The 22,671-nt window shown below is 40.0% G+C and overlaps 1 protein-coding gene across 5 annotated transcripts in view; it reads right to left on the reverse strand.

The window, feature by feature from the left end:
* The window catches only part of WRN (WRN RecQ like helicase), a 92,287-nt gene that overhangs the window by 29,289 nt on the left and 40,327 nt on the right, over window positions 1–22,671 (reverse strand). For all 5 annotated transcript variants that reach the window (XM_023505646.2, XM_023505649.2, XM_023505648.2 and 2 more), the window contains 8 exons: window positions 22,056–22,243; window positions 18,971–19,145; window positions 14,011–14,192; window positions 13,505–13,606; window positions 13,154–13,246; window positions 11,124–11,265; window positions 6,354–6,524; window positions 6,014–6,111 (listed from right to left, as the gene is read on the reverse strand). In XM_023505646.2, coding sequence (XP_023361414.1) covers window positions 6,014–6,111; window positions 6,354–6,524; window positions 11,124–11,265; window positions 13,154–13,246; window positions 13,505–13,606; window positions 14,011–14,192; window positions 18,971–19,145; window positions 22,056–22,243 — 1,151 coding nt within the window. The remainder of the gene's footprint in view (window positions 1–6,013; window positions 6,112–6,353; window positions 6,525–11,123; window positions 11,266–13,153; window positions 13,247–13,504; window positions 13,607–14,010; window positions 14,193–18,970; window positions 19,146–22,055; window positions 22,244–22,671) is intronic.

Consider the following 22,671-nt stretch of genomic DNA (forward strand, 5'->3'; position numbering starts at 1 on the left):
CTGTAGTGAAGAAACAAGGTTGCCCACTGTCACCATTATTATTCAATATTGTATTACAAACACTAGCCTTGGCAATAAGAGTTGAGAAAGAGATTAAAGGAATTAAAGTAGGTAATGAGGAAACCAAACTATCACTCTTTGCAGATGATATGATGGTACACTTAGGGGACCCCAGAGATTCTACTAAAAAGCTATTAGAAATAATTCATAACTTTAGCAAAGTTACAGGATACAAAATAAATCCCCATAAATCCTCAGCATTTTTATACATCACCAACAAAATCCAACAAATACAAAGAGAAATTCCATTCAAAATAACTGTCGATAGCATAAAATATTTGGGAATCTATCTACCAAAGGAAAGTCGGGAATTATATGAGCAAAATTACAAAACACTTTTCACACAAATAAAATCAGATTTAAATAACTGGAAAAATGTTAAGTGCTCTTGGATAGGCCGAGCGAATATAATAAAGATGACAATACTCCCTAAACTAATCTATTTATTTAGTGTTGTACCAATCAGACTTCCAAGAAAATATTTTAATGATCTAGAAAAAATAACAACAAAATTCATATGGAATAATAAAAGGTCAAGAATCTCAAAAGAATTAATGAAAAAAAAGCAAATGAAGGTGGCCTAGCTGTACCTGATCTAAAACTATATTATAAAGCAGCAGTCACCAAAACCATTTGGTATTGGCTAAGAAATAGATTAGTTGATCAGTGGAACAGGTTAGGTTCACAAGACAGAATAGTCAACTATAGTAATCTAGTGTTTGACAAACCCAAAGATCCTAACTTTTGGGATAAGAATTCATTATTTGACAAAACCTGCTGGGATAACTGGAAATTAGTATGGCAGAAATTAGGCATGAACCCACACTTAACACCGTATACCAAGATAAGATCAAAATGGGTCCATGATTTAGACATAAAGAACGAGATTATAAATAAATTAGAGGAATATAGGATAGTTGATCTCTCAGACTTGTGGAGGAGGAAGAAATTTGTGACCAAAGGCGAACTAGAGACCATTATTGATCACAAAATAGAAAATTTTGATTATATCAAATTAAAAAGCTTCTGTACAAACAAAACTAATGCAAACAAGATTAGAAGGGAAGCAACAAACTGGGAAAACATCTTCACAGTTAAAATTCTGATAAAGGCCTCATTTCCAAAATATATAGAGAACTGACTAATTTATAAGAAACCAAGCCATTCTCCAATTGATAAATGGTCAAAGGATATGAACAGACAATTTTCAGACGATGAAATTGAAACTATTACCACTCATATGAAAGAGGGTTCCAAATCATTATTAATCAGAGAAATGCAAAGACAACTCTGAGATACCACTACACACCTGTCAGATTGGCTAAGATGACAGGAAAAAATAATGATTGTTGGAGGGGATGCGGGAAAACTGGGACACTGATACATTGTTGGTGGAGTTGTGAACGAATCCAACCATTCTGGAGAGCCATCTGGAATTATGCCCAAAAAGTTATCAAACTGTGCATACCCTTTGACCCAGCAGTGTGTCTATTGGGCTTATACCCCAAGGAGATACTAAAAGAAGGGAAAGGGACCTGTATGTGCCAAAATGTTTGTGGCAGCCCTGTTTGTAGTGGCTAGAAACTGGAAAATGAATGGATGTCCATCAATTGGAGAATGGTTGGGTAAATTGTGGTATATCAATGTTATGGAATATTATTATTCTGTAAGAAATGACCAGCGGGATGAATACAGAGAGGATTGGCGAGACTTACATGAACTGATGCTGAGCGAAATGAGCAGAACCAAGAGATCATTATATGCATCAACAATGATACTGTATGAAGATGTAATCTGATGGAAGTAGATTTCTTTGACAAAGAGACCTAATTCAGTTTCAACTGATAAATGATGGAAAGAAGCAGCTACACCCAAAGAAAAAAACACTGGGAAATGAATGTAAACTGTTTGCATTTTTGTTTTTCTTCCCGGGTTATTTTTACCTTCTGAATCCAATTCGCCCTGGGCAACAAGAAAATTATTTGGTTCTACACACATATATTGTATCTAGGATATACTGTGACATATTCAACATATATAAGACTGCTTGCCATCTAGGGGAGGGTGTGGAGGGTGGGAGGGAAAAATCAGAACAGAAGTGAGTGCAAGGGATAATGTTGTAAAAAAAAAAATTACCCTGGCATGGGTTCTGTCAATAAAAAGTTATTATAATAAAAAAAAAAAAAAGAAAGAAAAGAAAAGAAAAACGATGCAGGTCCAGAACAAGGCATTCCCATTTGCCTATTTCCTAAGTACAATGACCTCTTTAACATAATCCTAAAATTGGGAGCTTCCAGTTGTCTCTTATACAGTTTTTATGGAAAGAAGGACAGAAGAAAGAAAGGATGGAAGGAAGGAAGAGAAGGAGAGAGGAAGGAAGGAAGGAAGGAAGGAAGGAAGGAAGGAAGGAAGGAGGGAGGGAGGGAAGGAAGGAAGGAGGGAGGAAGGGAAGGAGGGAGGGAGGGAAGGAAGGAGGGAAGGAGGGAAGGAAGGAGGAAGGGAAGGAAGGAGGGAGGGAGGGAAGGAAGGAAGGAGGGAGGAAGGGAAGGAGGGAGGAAGGGAAGGAAGGAGGGAGGAAGGGAAGGAAGGAAGGAAAGAAGGAAGGAAGGAAGGAAGGAGGGAAGGAAGGGAAGGAAGGAAGGAAAGAAGGAAGGAAGGGAAGGAAGGAGGGAAGGAAGGGAAGGAAGGAAGGAAAGAAGGAAGGAAGGGAAGGAGGGAAGGAAGGGAAGGAAGGAAGGAAAGAAGGAAGGAGGAAGGGAAGGAAGGAAGGAGGGGAAGGAGGAAGGAAGGAAGGAAGGAAGGAAGGAAGGAAGGAAGGAAGGAAGGAAGGAAGGAAGGAAGGAAGGGGAAGGAAAGAAGGAAGGAAGGAAGGAAGGAAGGAAGGAAGGAAGGAAGGAAGGGAAGGAAAGAGGAAGGAAGGAAGGAAGGAAGAAGGGGAAGGAAGGAAGGAAGGAAGGAGGGGAAGGAAGGAGGGAAGGAAGGAAGGAAGGATAATTTTGATTACATTACGTTAAAAAGGTTTTGCACAAACAAAACCAATGCAGCCCAGATTAGAAGGGAAGCAGAAAACTGGGAAACAATTTTTACAACTAATGTTTCTGATAAAGGCCTCATTTCTAAAATATATAGAAAACTGAGCCAAATTAAGAATACAAGTCATTCCCTAATTAATAAATGGACAAAGGATATGAACAGACAATTTTTAGGTAAAAAAATTAAAGCCATTTTTAGTTATATAAAGAAATGCTCTAAATCACTATTGATTAAAGAAATGCAAATTAAGATAACTCTTGATATACCACTTCACACCTTCCAGTTTGTTTAAGATGACAAGAAAAGATAATGATAAACGTTGAAAAACTGGGGCACAAATACATTGTTGGTGAAGTTGGATCTCCAGATCCAACCATTCTGGAGAGCAATTTGAAACTATGTCCAAAGGATTATCAAACTGTGCATACTCTTTGATTCGTCATGATCAGGTCTGTATCCCAAAGAGATCAAAAGAGGGGAAAAGACTCACATATGCAAAAATGTTTGTAGCACCTCTTTTCATAGTGGCAAGGAAGTGGAAATTAAGTGGATACCCATCAATTGTGAAGTGATTGAATAAATTATGGTATATGAAAATAATGGAATTGCCTATGGTCACAGTTAGAAAGAGTTAAGTGCCTGAGCCTTGATTTGAAATCAGATCCTCCTGACTTCAGGTACTCTATCCACTGCACCATCTAGCTGCCCCAGTTTTTCTGATTTTTCTTGAATAACATGACAAATATGGAAATATATTTTAAAATATTATACATGTTTAACCCATACCAGACAGCTTGCTTATCTGGGATAGTAGAAAAAGTAAAGTAAAGGAGGGAGAAAAAATTTGGAACACAGAATATTAAAAAAATGAATGCTGAAAACTATCATGTATTTGGGAAAAATAAAATATTATTGAGAATAAAAAGACTATTATCTCTTATTTGGATTATTTTTTCCCAGACAAAATATTATCAGTAGTTTTACAAGAATACATACTCTACAAGATTTCCTGGTTTAAATATGTTCAAATCCCATAAAAATATAAATTATGAAAGTATGAAGAAAATAACTAAAAAAAATTTTTAAATGCATTTAGAAACACACACACACACACACACACACACACACACACACACACCCAGTACCAGTTAACTATGAAGAATAACAGCCCACAACACTGGAACTCCAACTGTTTGAAACTTTGAATCATTTAGATACCCTTTCCTTACTCACTGCTCACCACCTCCATTCCCCAAGAAAAGCTTTTTCTGTTGTTTCAACTTTCTATGTATAAAAAAGCAGAAAAATCAATACTTTACTCAGGAGAGCTCCTATCAGCCTGACCTCTCCAAGACTGGCCCAACCATGAAAACTGATGCCACCAGCCTTGGGAACAAACTCAACTAATCAAAGTCTCTAAAAATAATTTCAAACAGGATAAAACATAATAGAGTTCTAATGAAGAATAAATTGAGCAAAAGAATTCACTGATTCCACATTTAAGTTAATCAAGGCTAAGGCTGTAATTAAACGTAGAATATATTAATGAATTTATTAAGTATTACTAAAATTAACCTCTAAAAATTATAACAAAAAAACTCAATGCCAAGAGGCAAAATGTGTATATAGCTTCTCAAAAAAAAGTGTAATTTGTATAACCTGCCTATCTATAGCTTTTTACCATGTAAATATGTTGAAGCTTTAAAGCAATTTATGTTCTAATTAACTTTAATTAATAAGACACTTCTAAACTTTTATTCAGCCTGAGACTTCTGATAACAGTATAGAACTGGAAGGAACTTTAGACATCACGTCTTCCCAAAGCCCAGATTACAATTGATGGAAACAAAAAACAGGGTGGGAGGCAGTACTGCAGAAGACTACACAGGAAGCAAGCAGCAAAACCAGCACTTGAAGCCAAGTCCTGTTTTTCCAAATCCTGAACTGCCGCATTCCATGACAACAGACTTCCCCTCTTGTATTTCCTCAAGAAACAGTGGGCCACCAACACCCCACAAGACTCCAAGAGAAGGAGAAGACATGCTCTGATGCACCTGCTTCAAATCACTACTACTCTACTTCCACCCCATTCGTTCTCCTCCTTGGAGAAAATCCCAGATCACAGAAATACAAATTTAGAGAATGTTCCCTCTGGATTTCAAACTTGGTTCTTTCATGTCACTTTTCTCCAATCAAGACGAATTACAAGTTTTGTTCCAGAGCTAATTTTCTCAATGGATACAAAGAAAGCGCCAAAGAGAGAAAAACCTCCCTCTGACCCCTTTAAATAAACTTCCTTCAAGGAAGTTGACCTTCTAATAGAGGAACTATGAATTCTATGAATGCAAATCTTATTGTAAGATTATTCACAATAAAACCTGTTAGGTTAAGTGTTAAAATAATTCTGATTTCAGACAATCAGCTTTGAGCACTTCACAAACTCAACAAAACCCAAACTTCAATATCATCTTCACAGATGACAGCTTATACTCTCCTCTCAAGGATAATACTTGCTTTTTTTTTTTTTTAAGCCTATTCAGCCAAATCTCTGAAGAGCTCAAGAAGGAATTGAATGAATTATTACAACTGATAAAAATGGTTAAAAAGTGACACCAAATGGTCTCCCTTTCACCATATGAAAAAGAGAAATATATGACTTCCCCACCATCTGAGTCTTTTTTAATGGGAAGATGTTGGTATCAGCACTATACTCAGCCATTTGTCATGCTATCGATAGCTTCATCCAACTACCTCTCCCAACCTATATCTTGCTTTCCCATCCCTTGCAGTCTTATTTAATAAGTATACAGGTTACAACCTAAACATAGCAAAAATAGGCATTTCACAAACTGTGAAATGATAATGTTGAAATGACTTATTAACAAGAAAACTAATGAAAATTTATTTTTAAAAAATGAACCTTAGTTTTAGTAATTTCCTTGGACACAGGTCTTCATTGGCATGAAGGAGAAGCGTCTGGGATGACTTATCAGTGGCTTTATCCAGCCAGATTCTACCCTATAAAACAAAATCTCCAGTCAGACAATAAATATTTAGTATATGCCTGTTGTTTGTAAGGTTTTGACAATAAGCGTGTATTGTATGCCTACTATACATAGTGTTCTGTATTAAGTAAACAAAGATTAAAAACAGTCTCTGCCATCAAGGTGCTCATATTCTAATAGAAGAGGTCCATTTAATATATTTTTGTGTGAATATAACATAAGTATAACAGAAAGGTCAACTTCTATCCTTCTTACCTTCTTTGTAAGAACACAAATTTTGGCAAATTTCTTGGATCCTGACTTTTCTTCTAAAAAACCCTCTGAAATCAGCTGCCGAGCCAAAGCCTTCCACCAGCTCTCCAAATGGTCCTTGCCACCACCAAAGAGACAATGATGGCGGAAGTTATCAGGAAGACGTTGAGAATTCTGAAATTAGGAGGAAAAAATCAACATCTACACATTTTTCTTTACTTACAGTAGACAAAGTACTTATTTCCTCAAGTAGACAAGAGAAGCGGCTAAAATTCTCTTGGGGTAGGTGACTTGTCTTAAGTGGCTTGTGCTCACTTGTGACTCTGGCAGATTCCAAGAGTATACTCCCAGCACTACTGTACATCACCTCCAAGCCAGTTTTCTGACACATAAAGGAAAGATGATTGAAACCCACCATCTGGCCAAAGTCAAGAAGTTTAAAGTTCACTCCCATAATATTTTATTTCTATTTTCCTTTGTGTTCAGAAGTTAAACAGTTAAACTGACCAAGCCCTATAAGCAGTGAGGGCTCCACATAAGCCAGCTTAGAATAGTGAAATATAAGATACCAAGAATAACCAAACAAAGTTCTAAACTACTCCAAGAGAAGGATGGGGGCAATGACCAAGGAAGGCAAACAGAAACCAGAATGCCCAAACTCATATTTTTCTTCTGTCTTCCATGCCAAGGAGAATAACCTTTGGACCACAAAGTATAGGATAAAAAGGGCTGAGAAGAAAATTCACAGCCAGCAAGGAGATAATATAAGCATACCTAGTTGTCCTGAATGAAATCAAGTCATCAGCCCCAGACTGTTGACTGCTAAAACACCCGTGGTTAATGATCTCAAAAAGACTGGGAGACAAGAACTCAAAAAGCAAAATGTTGTCCCCAAGACTCCACCATCACCTGCCTTCCCCATCAGGCAGGACAGGGGACATAAACCTTCTGCCCAGCCAGCTGCAGCTTGACCTCTCCATGATCTCACACGGTCCTTGTTACCGCTCACCTGGACTATTAATGAATTGCTTGCTCTCCTTTCATCACATCTCTTTATTCTCTAATTCATCCTTTCCCAGCTAGTAAATAAAATTTCCTAAGACAGAGAGCTAACTAGGTCATTCTCCTCAAAAAGATCCAGCTACTCCCTAGTGCCTCTACTTAATAACACAGTAGTATTAAAATTCCTTCACCTTCACTTAGTATTTAAAATTCCTCTTAAGTCTGATTCATCCTCCTATTCACCATTCACATTATTCCTCTTCGTATACTGGGTACTTTAGCCAACCTGCCTCACCAGCTTTTCCCTAACCATGATAGTCTATCCTATTTCCACACCATTTACATGGAGGAGGGGTCCTGTTCCTATCCCCCTGTCCCCTGTGCAATACCTTCTCCTTTTTGCCTCTTACAATCTTACTTCAGGTTTCAGTTCAAGCCAGTTCAAGCTGATGCCCTCAGTTCACGCCAGTGCTCAGTTGCACTCCAATAACCTTGAGCTTACTCACTGGCTATATTCCTCAAGGGCAAGGTTGCTCTGCTCCCAGAGCTCTGTGCAGAAGACCTCCTCCAGGCTACAGCTCCCAGCCTGGGTGACAGGCCATCTTAAGGAAGGCTCTTGTGGATTCCTAGAATTGTAGGTTCTTCTATTATCTTTAGTTCTGCTTGGCCCAGCTCAGTACCATTCTGATCCCAGACTGATCCAGTCTCCTGCAGTGATTGCTATGTCTCCTTGACCCACTGAGTAAATCTCTTAGCAAGCATCCAGATAGACTGCTGATGAGACCATGTTTTTGTTTTTGCTTTTTTTTAAAGCACCACTTTCTCTTTCCTTTTATTCTTTCTTCCAAGGTGCACAGACATCAGGAGTCACCAGCATTAGGAGCATCAAATGGGAAAGAGCACTGCACTCTAAACTAGATGATCCAATCCTAGAGTTCCAATCAAGCTAACTAGCTGTTGTGATCATTCACATATTCCTAAACTTCTCTAGTCAAGTTTCATCATCTGTCAAATGAGGCTTATGAAGTACCTCAAATTCTCCCATACCTACTGACCGTGGGCAACCATCTTTATCTCAATTTCTTCTTCTGTAAAGTGAGAGGGAAATGGAAATGACAAATCACTTCAGTATCTTTGTCAAGAAAATCTCAAATGGGATCACAGAGTCAACCCTGATTAATCATCTGAACAACCACTACCACCACCCAGAGGTTTTTCTAAGCAATATTCAGCAAAAGGCTACAACTTCACCCACCATCTCACAGTTGAATGAAAGAGGACAAGAACAGAAGAACTCTATTGGCTAATTATTTATGGACTATGAAAAAGCTTATGATTCTACAGCAGAAAACTCTCCCAAAGACAGAAATAAAAACTGAGATATATCCCTCAATTTATTCATCACAGTTCCAAAGTTCTTTCTGCATCCTAATTCTGTCATTCAGCATATTGGTGATTCTTCCACAATTTGGGTCATCTATCAGTTTGATCAACAGGCCAATTAAGCATTCATCCATATCTTTGATAAGATTGAACCAAGCAGGATCACAGACCAAAGCCTGCAGCAATCTACCAGAACTGGGGTTCATGAACTTTGTTTTGTTTGTTAAACAGCATTTTAATATATATGATTGGTTTCCTTCATAAGCCTATGTATTTTGACTTATGCATTTAAAAACATTATTTGAAGTTGAAAAGACAACAAAAGTAACCCAAGAAAAACAGGTTAAGAATTGTACTTCAAAAAAGTTTCCTCTAATTGTCTGGGGCAGTATATGAAGCAGATTTGTTTCAATTTAATTGTACTAATAGAGGGTTTCTGTACAAGCCAAAAATGAATAATACTTAAAAGAAAGAAAAGAAAGGAATTCACACAGTTGGCAAATTATTTAAATCCTGAGGAAAAAGGCAAACAGAGTTCACAACATCAAACAATTTTATTTATCTAAGGAGGTGGAATGTGCACTATTGGAATCATAGTGGACACTTGGTATCATCCTCATAAGGTATAAACAAATATAAAAGATTTGACAATTAACTTATGTTTCACCATTAATAATAGTCTACAAAGACAGGTGTGGTCTTATCTATCAAAATAATACATGTATACACTCAGATTTATTCTAATTAGGAAGACAATTTCTTGAATTCCCAAAGAATTAAAAGTTAAAATTTTAAAATAACCATCCAAGCTATTATGGCAATACTTTCCAGAGAAATCAAACTTGCCTTGGTTTTGCAGCAAACAGTGGGTTGCTGCTGATGTGACATTTGCCTTAGTTATTAAGTGGCTTTTTAAAAAAGATTTTAAATGTCTAGCAAGGGTGGTATAAAATTTCACAGAGGATAACTTTTTAAATTGATGACTCCCAAAAGGACTTGTCTGACTCCGTTTTCAAATAACAGGTGAAATCTGATCTCTCCTGGGAGCCCTTTCAGTTTTGTCTAGGAGCCCACTTACATTCATCAAGGACACAATCAGATTATACCAAATTAAAACCAAGATAATTTAACATGTCATACTCCATCTAGGCTATGTGGATTTTAAGTGTAAAATGGACAAGTGGGCCATTTAATAGGATTTTTCAAAGACACCAAAATCTTCTCAAATCTTAATGGTATTTCAGAGACAGAATAAATTTCACATAAATTAAAATGAAAACTAGAAAGCTACAAATCTGTGACACTCCCACCCTGTTCATCCCCTCATATAGTTCCCTGGATTACCACCCAAATAGACCTGGACTAGGACATCCAGCGCCCATTCCTGCAGACTGTAAGCAGAAAAAACTCTGAAGGCAAGTCAGCCTCAAATTAAAAGAAATTCTTGTTCAAATGTTTAAGAAGGTGGTATGCATTCAGAGCAAATGCTTATAAATATATAATTTTTCTAAAACACAAACAAAAACCTATTGCCTTGCATGACCTCATGTTAGGTTCTCTTTCCCACTTTCTTGAGAAGAAAAGGAAAAGGAAACACGCATGTGTTAAGTTTCAAATGTGTGCCAGGCATTGCTTTACAGCTATTATCTCACTTGATCTTCACAAAAACTTGAGAGGGAGAAGCATTATATACCTAAGTGACTTTTATAGCTAAGTGACTTGCCCAGGGTCAGATGGCTACTAAGTGTGAGAGGCTGGATTTGAATCTAGAGCATCTTCCTGACTCCAGGTGCAGTACTCTATCCACTGCATCACTTGGCAGTCTAACATTAAAATAATCCAGTTAACAAGGACTACAAAATGTTCACTTAGTAAAAATGAAGAATAACTCTGACGTTACATAACAAGGAGAACTAACTGTCTCCGAGTTGCCAAAGAGTGCAAAATTACATTGGATAGGATCAAGTTTTTGCTAAAAAGTGCCAGGTACATACTTACATATTACTGACCTGACTAACATATCCATTAATTACTACCTTTCAACAAAACACACCCAATAGTTCTCAATCTAACAGTGCAGATTGCACCAGTCCCTGGACATCCTGAGAGTGAACTTTTCTTAATAGTCCCAAGGAGATTGGCTCTGGGGATTCCTCCATCAGCCAGAGATCAAGGTGGCAGGAAAGGCCCCAGGTGGGGGCAGAGACTGAAATCTCCTTGGCGATGAGTCACAGGAGCACATGTGCCAGGGAAAAGCAGGGGCCTGGCCAGAAAGACAAGCCCTCCCTCGCCAAGAATAGGCCGAATGACAACATGCCAAGCCCCTCCAGGGATGCTGAGGGATGGTAAACAGCACATGTGATGGTGACCCAAGAGGCAGGTACTCACCGATCCCCGAAGAAATAAAACTGGGACCCCAATTCCAAACTTCTCTCCTAAGCTGTACACTGCAAACAGCAGTTTGTAGGCCTGTGGCCCAAAGTCCTGCAAGTGTTCCTCAGAGTCATCACTGGAATGAGGATCATTCAGTCTGAAGACAGAGACACTTAGTGAATTCACACATCTAAGACATCCAAAACTAGATTCAAACTGAATTAGGGAGGACAACAGAAATTTTAGCAACTGCCAAGGGAACATGGTAGCACATGTCATATGACCAAGGAACAACAATGATGATGAAGACAGTGATATTGATGATAATGATGATGATGATAGAACTCTCATAGAAAATTCTGAGGCTTTCAGAGACCTATCAGATGACCATGATGTGAGGGAGGCTGCCCCATCACTGTAGTCCCATTTTCAGATGAAAAAATTAAGGCTATGTGATAGTGGCAAGTACCCAGAAGTAACAGCCAGAGCTTAGAGAGCATGTTGGCAGTTTGGGGACAATCATTTTATTTGATTCTCACAAGAGTCAGACAAATTTTGGCTATGAGCCTTCCCATTTTATAGAGGATAAAACTGAAGCTTGGAGAGGTCACACAGTGAGTGACATTAGCTAGGGTCACACCCAAGCTCACAATTCAGCTCCTGCACTCCCACAGGTTTGCCTTCAGCATCACCTCATGATCACTCCTGATGTATCCTTGATCTCCCAGATGCTGCTCTGTAACCAGGAGGCAAACTCCTGTGCATGCCCCACACTGGCACCAGTGAGGTTCTCCTGGGTTCAAATAGTCTCATCAGAGAAAAGTACTCAAACTGGTCCAGGCTTTTATGGCTGCCATAGTTCCTTAGTTTCCACTGTCTCAGACAGCTCTGAAAAAGTCCTCACTGGCATTCTACAGGATCTACCCACAGCATTTGAACCAAGCAGAAATAGGCTGCAAGGAGAAAATGTGCCTGCCTGGCAGGAATGGGAGCCAATGGGCAGGCAAGAAGCAATTTAGGGCTTCACTGGTTTTGCTGAACTACTGTCCCTTTAGTACATGGGACAGGTCTCTAGAAAGTAAAAGGGATATGTTTATAAATGAAGGTGAAAACCAAAGAAAGTTAAAATTATAGAAAAAAATATCCTTTTCTAACTACTCCCAGTCCTATGGGTGTCTCTGCTCAGAGCAGGGTCAACCTCCAATCTTCCTACAACTCCTTGGCCTTATTGATGGATGGCAGAGTGAGACTTAGCACCGCCTACCACCAGAGAGGACAAAGGCTTGTAATCAGAAAATATGGACTAGAGATTGAGCCCCTGCTAACTACCACCTCTGTGAGGCGCAGGAAATCAAGTCCTCTCTTTAACTCAGATTTTTCATCTGTTAAATATAAGAATCAAGTTCCATGTTCTCTCAGATCCCTTCTTCTGCAATAATAATTTTATCCTGCTCAAACGGCAAAAAGAACAGCTAGAGTCACTTTACACAACATAAGGTTTTCCTGAAAAGTAAGGAGATTTTAAATTGCCCCAAAGGGCTAAAGGAGTCTAATGGCCAACCTTCGAGAGACAGAAAAGCAAAAGGAATCATGACCAAGAAAGCTGGCTTTTTACAAGCAACATGCTGACTTGGAATGTTTTTTGTTTTTTTTTTAAATAGGCTATTTCATGTTCAATCCTCCTTCTGATCTACGATGAATATGGAAAAAATTCTCATCACATCTGGTGTTTATGAAGTCTAGAGTGGTTTTTATGAAGTGAAAGAGCTTAGGAAGGAAAAATCTGGGTTTCCAAATAAGCATTTATATACTACTCTAAGGTTTACAAAGCATATTCTGTCACTGCATCTGTGTTTTCAAAAGCTACATTTGTTTATTTTGAGAGTTAAAGGAGTTTAGATGTTTTTTAAGGAAATGAAAATGAACATTATGTTAAAGAGAGCCAGCAAGCCAACCAGCAATCATTAATGCCTTATTTCTTACTAAGCAGGTGATACTGGGACATGGGGATAGTATTTTCCAAACTGGCCAAGAGAAGCGCTCACCTGGCCTGACAGTTGTCACAACACTGCTCTGTTCCCATAATGCCCAAGGAGGCCTTTCGGAGTTGTCTATCTTCAAAATGAGACAAGATGATTCTACCCAAGAGGAAATAGAGAATTCAATGAATGAACCAAAACTGACATGTTGAATTCATTACTAAAAATGAGGTGAAATCACCACTGATTGACTCACAGGGGAGGTCATTATACAGCTCTGATTCACTAATAAATCAGTAAACCAGCTTAAGACTCTGATATACACAGAAGCATGACAACAATAATTCAGTGCAGCATCAAGGCTTATCCTCGTACATGCTGAGCACAGTGACCTTCGATATAACCCCACCCACTTACTTCCGCCTGCATCTGCTGGACTGAAGGTACTTCTCTAATTTTCTCATCATCTTCAATTTGTACTGTCGAAAGTCAACATTCTGTATTTCACCAATGAGGTGCCTGTCAGTTAGAAATAAAGGATGAGGACAAAAGAATGAAACCTGACCATTAATTTATAATGACAGGCAGATTCTATTCAGAGGGAAAAAGGAAATTTCTTTCAGAGTGTGCACTAAGTGATAATTGTCAAATCTAGTTAGATTATTCAAAAGGAGAGCCTTCATTTTATTTTTTTATCATCAATTGTGCCACCACCTGAAATGGGTTTCTATTTTTTGGAGGCAGTCAGGGAGGCAGTATGCCTTGAGTCATATTTAAATTTAAGTCCTCCTGATTCTGGGGCAGCCCCCATCCACTATACCACTTAGCTGCCCCATGGGTTTCCTCTTATAGACTTTATATGGCCCTTCAGGAAAAATATACAGCATGAAATCCATCAAACACACACACATCCTGCCCTTTACCTGTTGAAGTTTATGTCTGCAGGAGCCCAGAGTACATGGCAAGCACTGGGCAGGCCATCACGGCCAGCCCTACCCATCTCCTGGTAGTAAGATTCCATTTCCTTGGGAGCGCCATAGTGGATGACTTTGCGGATGTCTGCTTTGTTAATCCCCATGCCAAAGGCAACTGTTGCTATGACACACTGAGAAAAAGAACACCATAGCAATTAGTTTAATGCTGCTAACCTCACACAGGAAGGCTTCTGGGTCAACATGTTCGTGAACAGAAATGAAAGGGTTAATAATAAACCTAAAATCACCCATTTAAACTTCCTGCCTAGATGTCAGAGAGTTTCTGTACAATGGACAGCTCAAAGGCCAAACTGGAGGCTGCTCTTCCTGGCCCTCAACCCGTGTCAGATGGGCAGGTGAAAGACTTCTCAGGAACACAGACACCCTGTCCAGACAAGGACTGCCCTGGGCATGCCACTGACTCACTGGCCTGAATCAAACAGATGAACCTGTGCCCATCGAAAACTGGAATTAAGCTAATTATGATGCAGTATGGCCTGAGTAGTTCCGAGGAGGGTCCTACCAAGGAATGAAATGAGTTAGAAAGAAGAGAAAAAACTATGCAAGGGAACAACAAATGAACAAGTGGGGCCCAAAAAGCATATGGAAATGAGGAGAGGGTCTAGAAAAGGAGCCAAGATTTTTGCCTAGGCAAAGGCACATGTGGATTCATACGACACTTCATATTGCTCCAAAGTAGATACTGGATGACTGAGAGATAAGTGCTAAAGCATGCCATTACAGAATGGACAAATGGCTTTTTCTTGACTTCTCTTTTTTTTCTTAAATCCAATGCATTTAATGTTAACATCTGAGTGTTGAATCCTTGGGATACTTTCTTCAACAAAATGCAAAATTCATTTTAAACACATCCGGCTCGCAGCTCATACGTAATGACCACAGGATCTTTCCATCTAACCTTCCTATATGGGATGTTTCACAACATCATAAGGTGAGCTCCCTTACAACAGAGGCTGTCCTTTTCTCCTTAAATTCCCAGCACTTGGCAAATAGTGTTCCATTAAGGCTTTTTAATCTATTCTTGTTGTATTGTTATAACTCTCATTTCAACTAAACATAACCATAAACAAAATGTGGGTCCCTGATCACTGTCAGATTTTGGATATAAGTAATAAATATGCACACAAAAGGAAGAGGTGCTAACAACAGCAAGGATAGAAGAAATTTTTTTAAACAAAGGAGAGCTACAGATCAAAGGCAAATAAAAACAACCAAGTAGAATTACTTTATTAAAAGACAAGTTAATATAATCTTTCTAAAACTAAAACTTTGAGCACCTCAGCTTCCTCTCTGGCTTTGTAGAGCCTAAATGATGAAAAAAAAATTTAACCAGCTCTAATGAGTAAGCTCCAGAGAAGGCAACAGGAACCAAAGTAATTATGACCCAAGAGCACTCAGAGCTCTGCAAGCCCTGGAGTAACAGGCAGCCCATCCTGCCGCAGGGACAAGGGAAAAGAATGCACTGCCCAAAGAAGGACCCACAGGCCTCAACTGTCTTTCGCTGCCCCCAGGAGACAATTCTGCTTTCATGTGTTTCATTTTGTCCTCCAGAAAGGACTTCACCCAGAAATCCAGGGAAGGCTGGATACCTACTGTCCAAGGACCTGCCTTATTAACTCAGTCCAGAGGAACTCTTCTCCAGGGGGGCTACTCGGGAATTTCTCCACCATAGAAGTTCTCCAAATCCCTTCTTTGTTTCACAGGGATTGCAATCTGCAATGGAGGAGGAAGAGGAGCAAGTCTCCTACTAAAGTGATAAATCCTTGAAGCAAGAGAGTCAAGAATCTCCCCAAAAGTGCAACCTTAACTCCTAAAGGAAAATAATGGAAGCCCTAACTTCCCCCAAATAAGGAAGTTATCATGAAGGCAGGATTTATCTGGAAATATAAAGAGAACAAACAATTGCTATATTGGACCAAATACCAGAACCCTAATGACAGTCTTAAACCTATCCCATGACATCTTTGAGTACCAAGAGCCAAGAGGCACTTTGGACAAAGGATACCCCAAACCTTTTCACTTAACTAAGGAAGAAACTGAGGGACACAGACCCTAAACATTCTACCCAATATCCAGTATGCCAGTATGTAGCAGCACCTATCCTGGAAGCCACAAGGAGCAAGCTGGGCCAAGAGGTACAAACTCCTAATCAAAGCAGTTTTTAGTGAAATCAGGGTGGAGAATAGGGCACCAAAAGAAAGGAAGACACACAGCATAAAACTTGCAAGAGGAGGAAAATAAAAAAGAAAAAGACCAGAGCTACCAAGAATCAAACCAACCCTTAGCCAATCCAAAAGGTCCATTTCTGGTTGTTACATGCATTATAACTAGGCTTAGGAAGAGCCTTTCATCTGGGAGAAGTTAACATAATCCTAAGGTCCCCAACTCCACACCTGCAATCTCCACAGCCAACAAATCCTCACTCTCCAAGTAAGGAATATTTGCTTACAACAAGTGCTTAGGAGGCCATGCTCCAGTTCCCAAGACACTTTTGAAATGAGGGTGTCATAAAAACAGAAGGAAAGCCAGATTTCTGACACCTGTTCACATAGAGCTCTTGGCTAAGAGAGTAAAGAGTACTTAATACCCAAAGGTCTAGGTCACCTGCCTAAAGTGCAGGAGTTCAGTAGACCCCATCTCAGAGCCTCCACTTTTCCACCTTGTCCCCAGGATCTCAGAGGAAGGGGGGAATCAGGAGTGGAGCTGGGATTTCACTGACCTTGACCTTGATCCTAATTCCCCTTACCAGTGTCTATCAGCCTCTTCCAAGAGGTCAGGATAACATGGCAGGTCTTTGTCAAAGGCAGGACCTCTAAGTGAAACTAGAGTCAAGTTTCAAATATACTTCCTGGTGAAACTCAAGAAGAACATAATATGGTCACTCACATATTGACAGAAGGTTGGGGTTCCCCTCCTGGACAAGCCCTTCAGCTTATCAAGCTGGATGCCAGCCTCTCTAAACCCATTCTCAAGAGAAGAGGTAAGCAAAAACTGGACATCAAGGCCAGGAGCTACTCCATGGGCCAATCATGAGCATACACAAACAAAAGCAAGGCTGACCACCCTGACAACTTCTGGTTAGGAGACTTTTCCATAGGGGGCTACACCCTCTCCAGGAGGGATGGCAGTGTTGATCTGATGGTTATACCAGGCAGTGGGCAAGAAGATGGACACAGGCAAAGTATTAGAAATTGAGGAAATGCCCTTCAACTGGCGAACGGCTAAACAAGTTGTGATATATGAATGTAATGGAATACTATTGTGCTATTAAAAATGCTATAAGTAGGTAGATTTCAGAAAAACCTGGAAAGACATAAGTCTTGAACTGATGCAAAGTAAAGTGAGTAAAACTAAGAGAACACTGTACCAGAAGAATAGTAACACTGAACTATGATCAAGTATGATTGACTTAGATCATCTCAGCAACACAATGATCCCAGACAAGACAAAGGACCCATGACGAAAAATGAAAGAAAGAACTAATGAGTCTGAATGCAAATCAAAGCATACTATTCTAACTTTATTTTTTCAAAAGTTTTTCCTTTTGTTCTATTGTTTCTTATACTTATGTCTTATATGGAAATATGCTTTACAAGACTGCACATATATAAACTATATAAAATTGCTTACTGTCTTCGGAAAGGAGGAAAGGAAGGAGGAAGAAAATATGGAATTCAAAATTTTCTAAAATGTGAATAATAAAAATTGTCTTTACATGTAACTGGAAAAAATAAAATGTCATTTAAAAAAGGGAAAAAAGAGGAAGATGGCCATTGAAATTCTGGGTCACTGGAAGGGCTATTCAATTAGACTGGGTGGGGGGGATGTCATCCCCAGGGCAGGAGTTCAGAAAATGAAGAACAAGTTAATACAGATCAAAGACCTAGTCAACTCCCCACTTGAAAATTTGGAAACTTCTATTCAACTAAGCTTTATCCAAGAGGCTCAAGACAGAATTTAAAATTGAGAGATGAAATGAAGCTATAATAAACAACACAAGAATGGAATCAAAACTTAAAAAAAAAAATTCGAAGTCAAGAGTAAGAAGAAAACATCAAACAAGGAAAGATAAAATGATCAGGCTAAAACAACAAAAGTGAGCTAATGCCCTGTCTGTCAGACTCACAGTCTCTCCCTGAGAGAAGAGTTAGCCAAGGGATAGATACAGAACAGTGAAGTGAGAGTCTCCATAAACCCTATAGCTATCCAAAGCATCTTTAAACTGCATGACACCAAGAAACAGCACAAGTCCTCATTGAAGCTAGTCACAAAGCACTAAGACCTGAGAGCGGCTGCCTCTGCTGCTGCTTGGCTTCCCAGTTCCCTGGATATATAGGTGGATCTGTCCACTGAGGGTCGGGGGGATGACTGCGTCTCACCATTTTCCCCAGTTCTTCAAAAAATAAAAACATGACCTGAACAGAGAACCTAAGAAGTAAACCCTAAAATCTTGGCCCAAGAGACCTTTCTCAGGCCTCTGGTTAGGCCTGAAACAGAGAGAGACATGTAAGATAGGAGCAGTGTGATAGGCTAAACTACAAAGGAACAGAGGGGCCAGTGCCAGAGGGCAAACCCCCTCAGATGACATTGCCTCTCACCACTCCCAAATGCTCCAAGCAGAAAGGCAGTAGAGATAAGCAGACACACCAAAGACCATGGACCAGTCCAAGAATGGGCCAAATCAATTCCCTGGCTTCTCACCGAGGACTACTTTCTAGCTAAACAACATCAGAATTATGTAAATTAGTAAATTAGTAAAAAGTCTCATTCAAATTTTAACTGGAGATGATGGGAAAGGACAAGATCAGCTCAAACAACCAAATGACACGTGTGTTATATGTTTCCCCATCTGGCTTTTTCTCAGAGGAACAGGATCCAGCTTACACACCTGAATTTCATCACGCATGAACTTGTGGTGGATCTCTCGCCTCAACTTGATCCCCAGGCCCGCATGGTATGTTCCACAAGCTAAGTTCAGTTTCTGGAGCTCTGCAGTCACTTGTTCAGAGATCTTTCTAGAAGGGCAATAAATGATGGTGGGGCCTTCAAATTCCCAGGATGAGCTGAAATAAAGTAAGAAAAATATAGAAATAGGATACACACACATATACCATAAGACAGCTAGACTAAAATTTAAAAAGAAGTTATGGGGAAAAAAAAAAATACAGTGAAGTCACTCCTTGGCAATGAAAGCCAAAAAACTTTCATTCACCTCAAAAACTTTAGCCAAGGAAATGAAATGACAGCTTCCATTCCTGCTCAACCTTGAACCAAGGGGCCTCAGCCACTCCAAACAGCACACTGGGTAGCCTGAAACACATGGGGCTCTGTGCCCCCTTGTTCAGATCATTTATTTCACAGTCAAAGCTAATTACAGGTGTGACTTGGAGAAGCACATTATGATTACTCTGACCCTAAGGTCTCATCTATAAATGGGATGTGATCTGTAGCATGAACTTCACAAGACTGGCACAAATATCATTCTGCAAAATATGTCACGTACTGGGTAACTCTCAGTAACTATGATTACTTACACTATATAGTGCCAAGTAAAAAGGCACTGACCACTGCCGAGGCTTCTATCTGAGAGAATCACCTTTTTCTTCTGTGCTCTCCTCAGACTACCATTTTCTCCTATGGCCCTGGAGCAAAGTGCTGAGGCTGCCAGACATGCACCAAGGAAGCCCAAGCTGAAATTCTGACCAAAACTTACTTAACTCTACAACCCTGGGCAAGTAACCCAACCTGAGTGAACCTCGGTTCTTTCATGTATAAAATGGAGATACCCAAGCTCGCAGGTAGATGATCAGGAAAGCGATATGCCAGCCTCAATATAATGTCCATAAAGGTGATCAATGACAATGTCATTTACTTCCAGCTGATTGGACAACAAGCCCCACCTCTAAACACCAGACAGGCCTCTTCTCCATAACAGGCCAGTGACCAGGATCAGGAGAATGCAAAAGAAAAAAATTCTGATTTGAGTCCAGCACACTCTCATTTCCTGAGGTTCCCATGCATGTAATCTCAATTCTCTTTTCCCATTCACTTCTCCAATCCAATCAGTGACCTCATCACATCATTCAGTCTCTTCCATGTCTCTTCCCCATCCCTTCAATTCTCAGATATGGAGATCATCAGACAAGAGCTTTCACAGGTTTCTGCACCATCACTCATTCCTCCTAAAACTGCCTGAATCACCACAACCTGATATTATAACTCCTTTCCAGGGGCTCCCCATTTTTCTTATTTACAGGCAAACCGCAGCTGGCAATATGAAGCTTCTTGCCCTGCCTTCCAAAGGGAAGCCTAAGGACAAGCCATAAGGGAGTTCAGATATGTCACTTTCCTGTTTCCTTGCTGACCATATGCTGGGTCCTGCCATTGTCCATCAAGTCACTGGCCTGGTGGCAAGGTTCATCTGACATGCCACAACCTGTGATCACGTAAGTGGATCCCAAGGTACTATGCCCACAATCTCATTGTAGTTATTACTACACAACGTGCCATCTAGATAAGTGTGTACTGTCTGGACCACACCAATATGAACATTCCAGGAATCAGGAATTTAGAGGGATAGGGGGAGGGAGAAAAGATAAAAAAAAAGCCACTTGATTTTTCAATGTAATTGATATTTTGACTAAGCTCCAACTATAGCTTTTCCTTAAAAAAGCATATATTTCCAATTAATCAGAAGCTTAAATGATGTCAGCACATTAAGAATTTTTTTTTTTTTAAAGTAACAGCGGCTAGAATTTATATATTACTTTGGAGGTTTGCAAAGCACTGTCCATGTGCTACCTCCTTTAAACTTCATAGCAATGCTGTGAAGTAGATGGTATTAGCATTCCCATTCTACAGCCGAGGAAACAGATACAGAGATTCAGTCATTTACCCAAGGTCACACAGCTACTATCTGAGTAAGGATTTATTAACTTGTGTCTGAATCACAATCCAGCACTCCATCTGCTAGGCTATCTAGCTGCTTTAATCTTTTCTCTATTAAGAAAAGTGTGGGTTTCCTCAAACTAAGTCAAATAAATAACATCAGTTAGAACAACTAATACCTAGAACATAAAACATAAGACTAATAAAGTGAATAACTGCTATCAAATGTCTCCATCTTGGCCTGTGCAGTATGGAAGGTCCTAGGAAAGGAAGTCATTCCTGTTTTTGCATTCTTACTTTGCTATCATGGCAACTACTTAGAAGTTGCACGAGCCTGTGATCCTAACACAGGAAGAACTAGGCACAAGGTGACTACCTTAACAATAATAAACAACCAGAGACAAAGCAAGTTAACACCAAGGATGAGAAGAATCTGTGAAAAGACAAGCATACTGATAGATTATTGTGAACTGTGAATGTTCAGCTGTTCTGCAAAGTGATTTGGAACAACTACAAAAGTAAGTAAAAAATTCCTTAGACTTCACATAAATTCCACAGGGATCAGTGATAAAAAAAAAAAAAAAAAAAAGGAAGCCCCCTTTTCTATCAATCAACACCTCTGTAGCAGTATTTTTGGTGGTGGGAAAGGAATGGGGACATGGCAGATAACCCTTTATGGAATGGCTAAACAAGCTATAGTAGGTGATGGTGAGGAAATATGACTGACTGCATTTTGAGAAATAAGAAGTACTGAGAGCACATGGAAAAGGGAGAGCACTTCTGGGAATCAATGCCAAAGGAAGTCAGCAGGACCAGGGGAAACACAGACATCACTGGCACAGACTACAAAATCCAAGCTGACACCTGAGTCAGTGTCCTGGTCAAAAAGGACCAAGGAGAAAAGCTGGCATGACTAGGCAGGCAGCAGCCCAGCCCCACAAAAGACCCCTGATGAGCAGCTTACCAGGGTCAGCTCTGTAGAGAGGCAAGGCAGGCATGCACATGTTGGAAAAGGAAGGGACAAGACCAATCAATAAGGTACCAAGAGAATCTTCACTGAACTCAACAAGCTGATGGCTGCTCACCCTGTCTTTTTCACAAGAAACCTGTCCAAATCCTGAAGGATATTGCCCGTCTTCCGCCCAACTTCCAGATAGAGGTTGGGCCGGTCAAAGCTGGTGCAGGTGACCTGAGGGTTCCGCAAGTTGAGGCAGTGCATGATGTCTGTTCGAATGGAGGAGCTTGCAGTCGCCGTCAGCGCCAACACAGGCACCTGGAGGAAACACAGACGGGACCCTAATACAACCATCTACTCACCCACTGACCAGCATCCACTCAACATCTACAACGTGCCAGACTCCAGGGGCAAACACGGTGTTGAAATGGGCCCTGATCTCCAGGAGCTGATGTTCACGGAGCAGACACTGATAAAGGGAGGTATGGAGGAAGAAGGCACTTCACCTGAGATTTGGAGGAAAGCAGGGACTCCAAAAGGCAGGAGAGAGGTAAGAAAGAAGAGCAAGAGCAAAGACATGGAAGACAGAAGATGATGTATCAAAGGGGAGGATAAGGAAGCCCATATGGCCAGGAAGAGATGAAGGGGAGGAATGTGTGAGGAGCACAGAAAGGCAGAAAGGGGCCAGGTTGTTAAAAGGAGCTGATTTCTGATTCTATAACCCATAGAAGGTTAATGGGAGAGGA

The sequence above is a fragment of the Sarcophilus harrisii genome, chromosome 6 (assembly GCF_902635505.1).
Source record: "Sarcophilus harrisii chromosome 6, mSarHar1.11, whole genome shotgun sequence".
In the NCBI taxonomy this organism is placed as follows: Eukaryota; Metazoa; Chordata; class Mammalia; order Dasyuromorphia; family Dasyuridae; genus Sarcophilus; species Sarcophilus harrisii.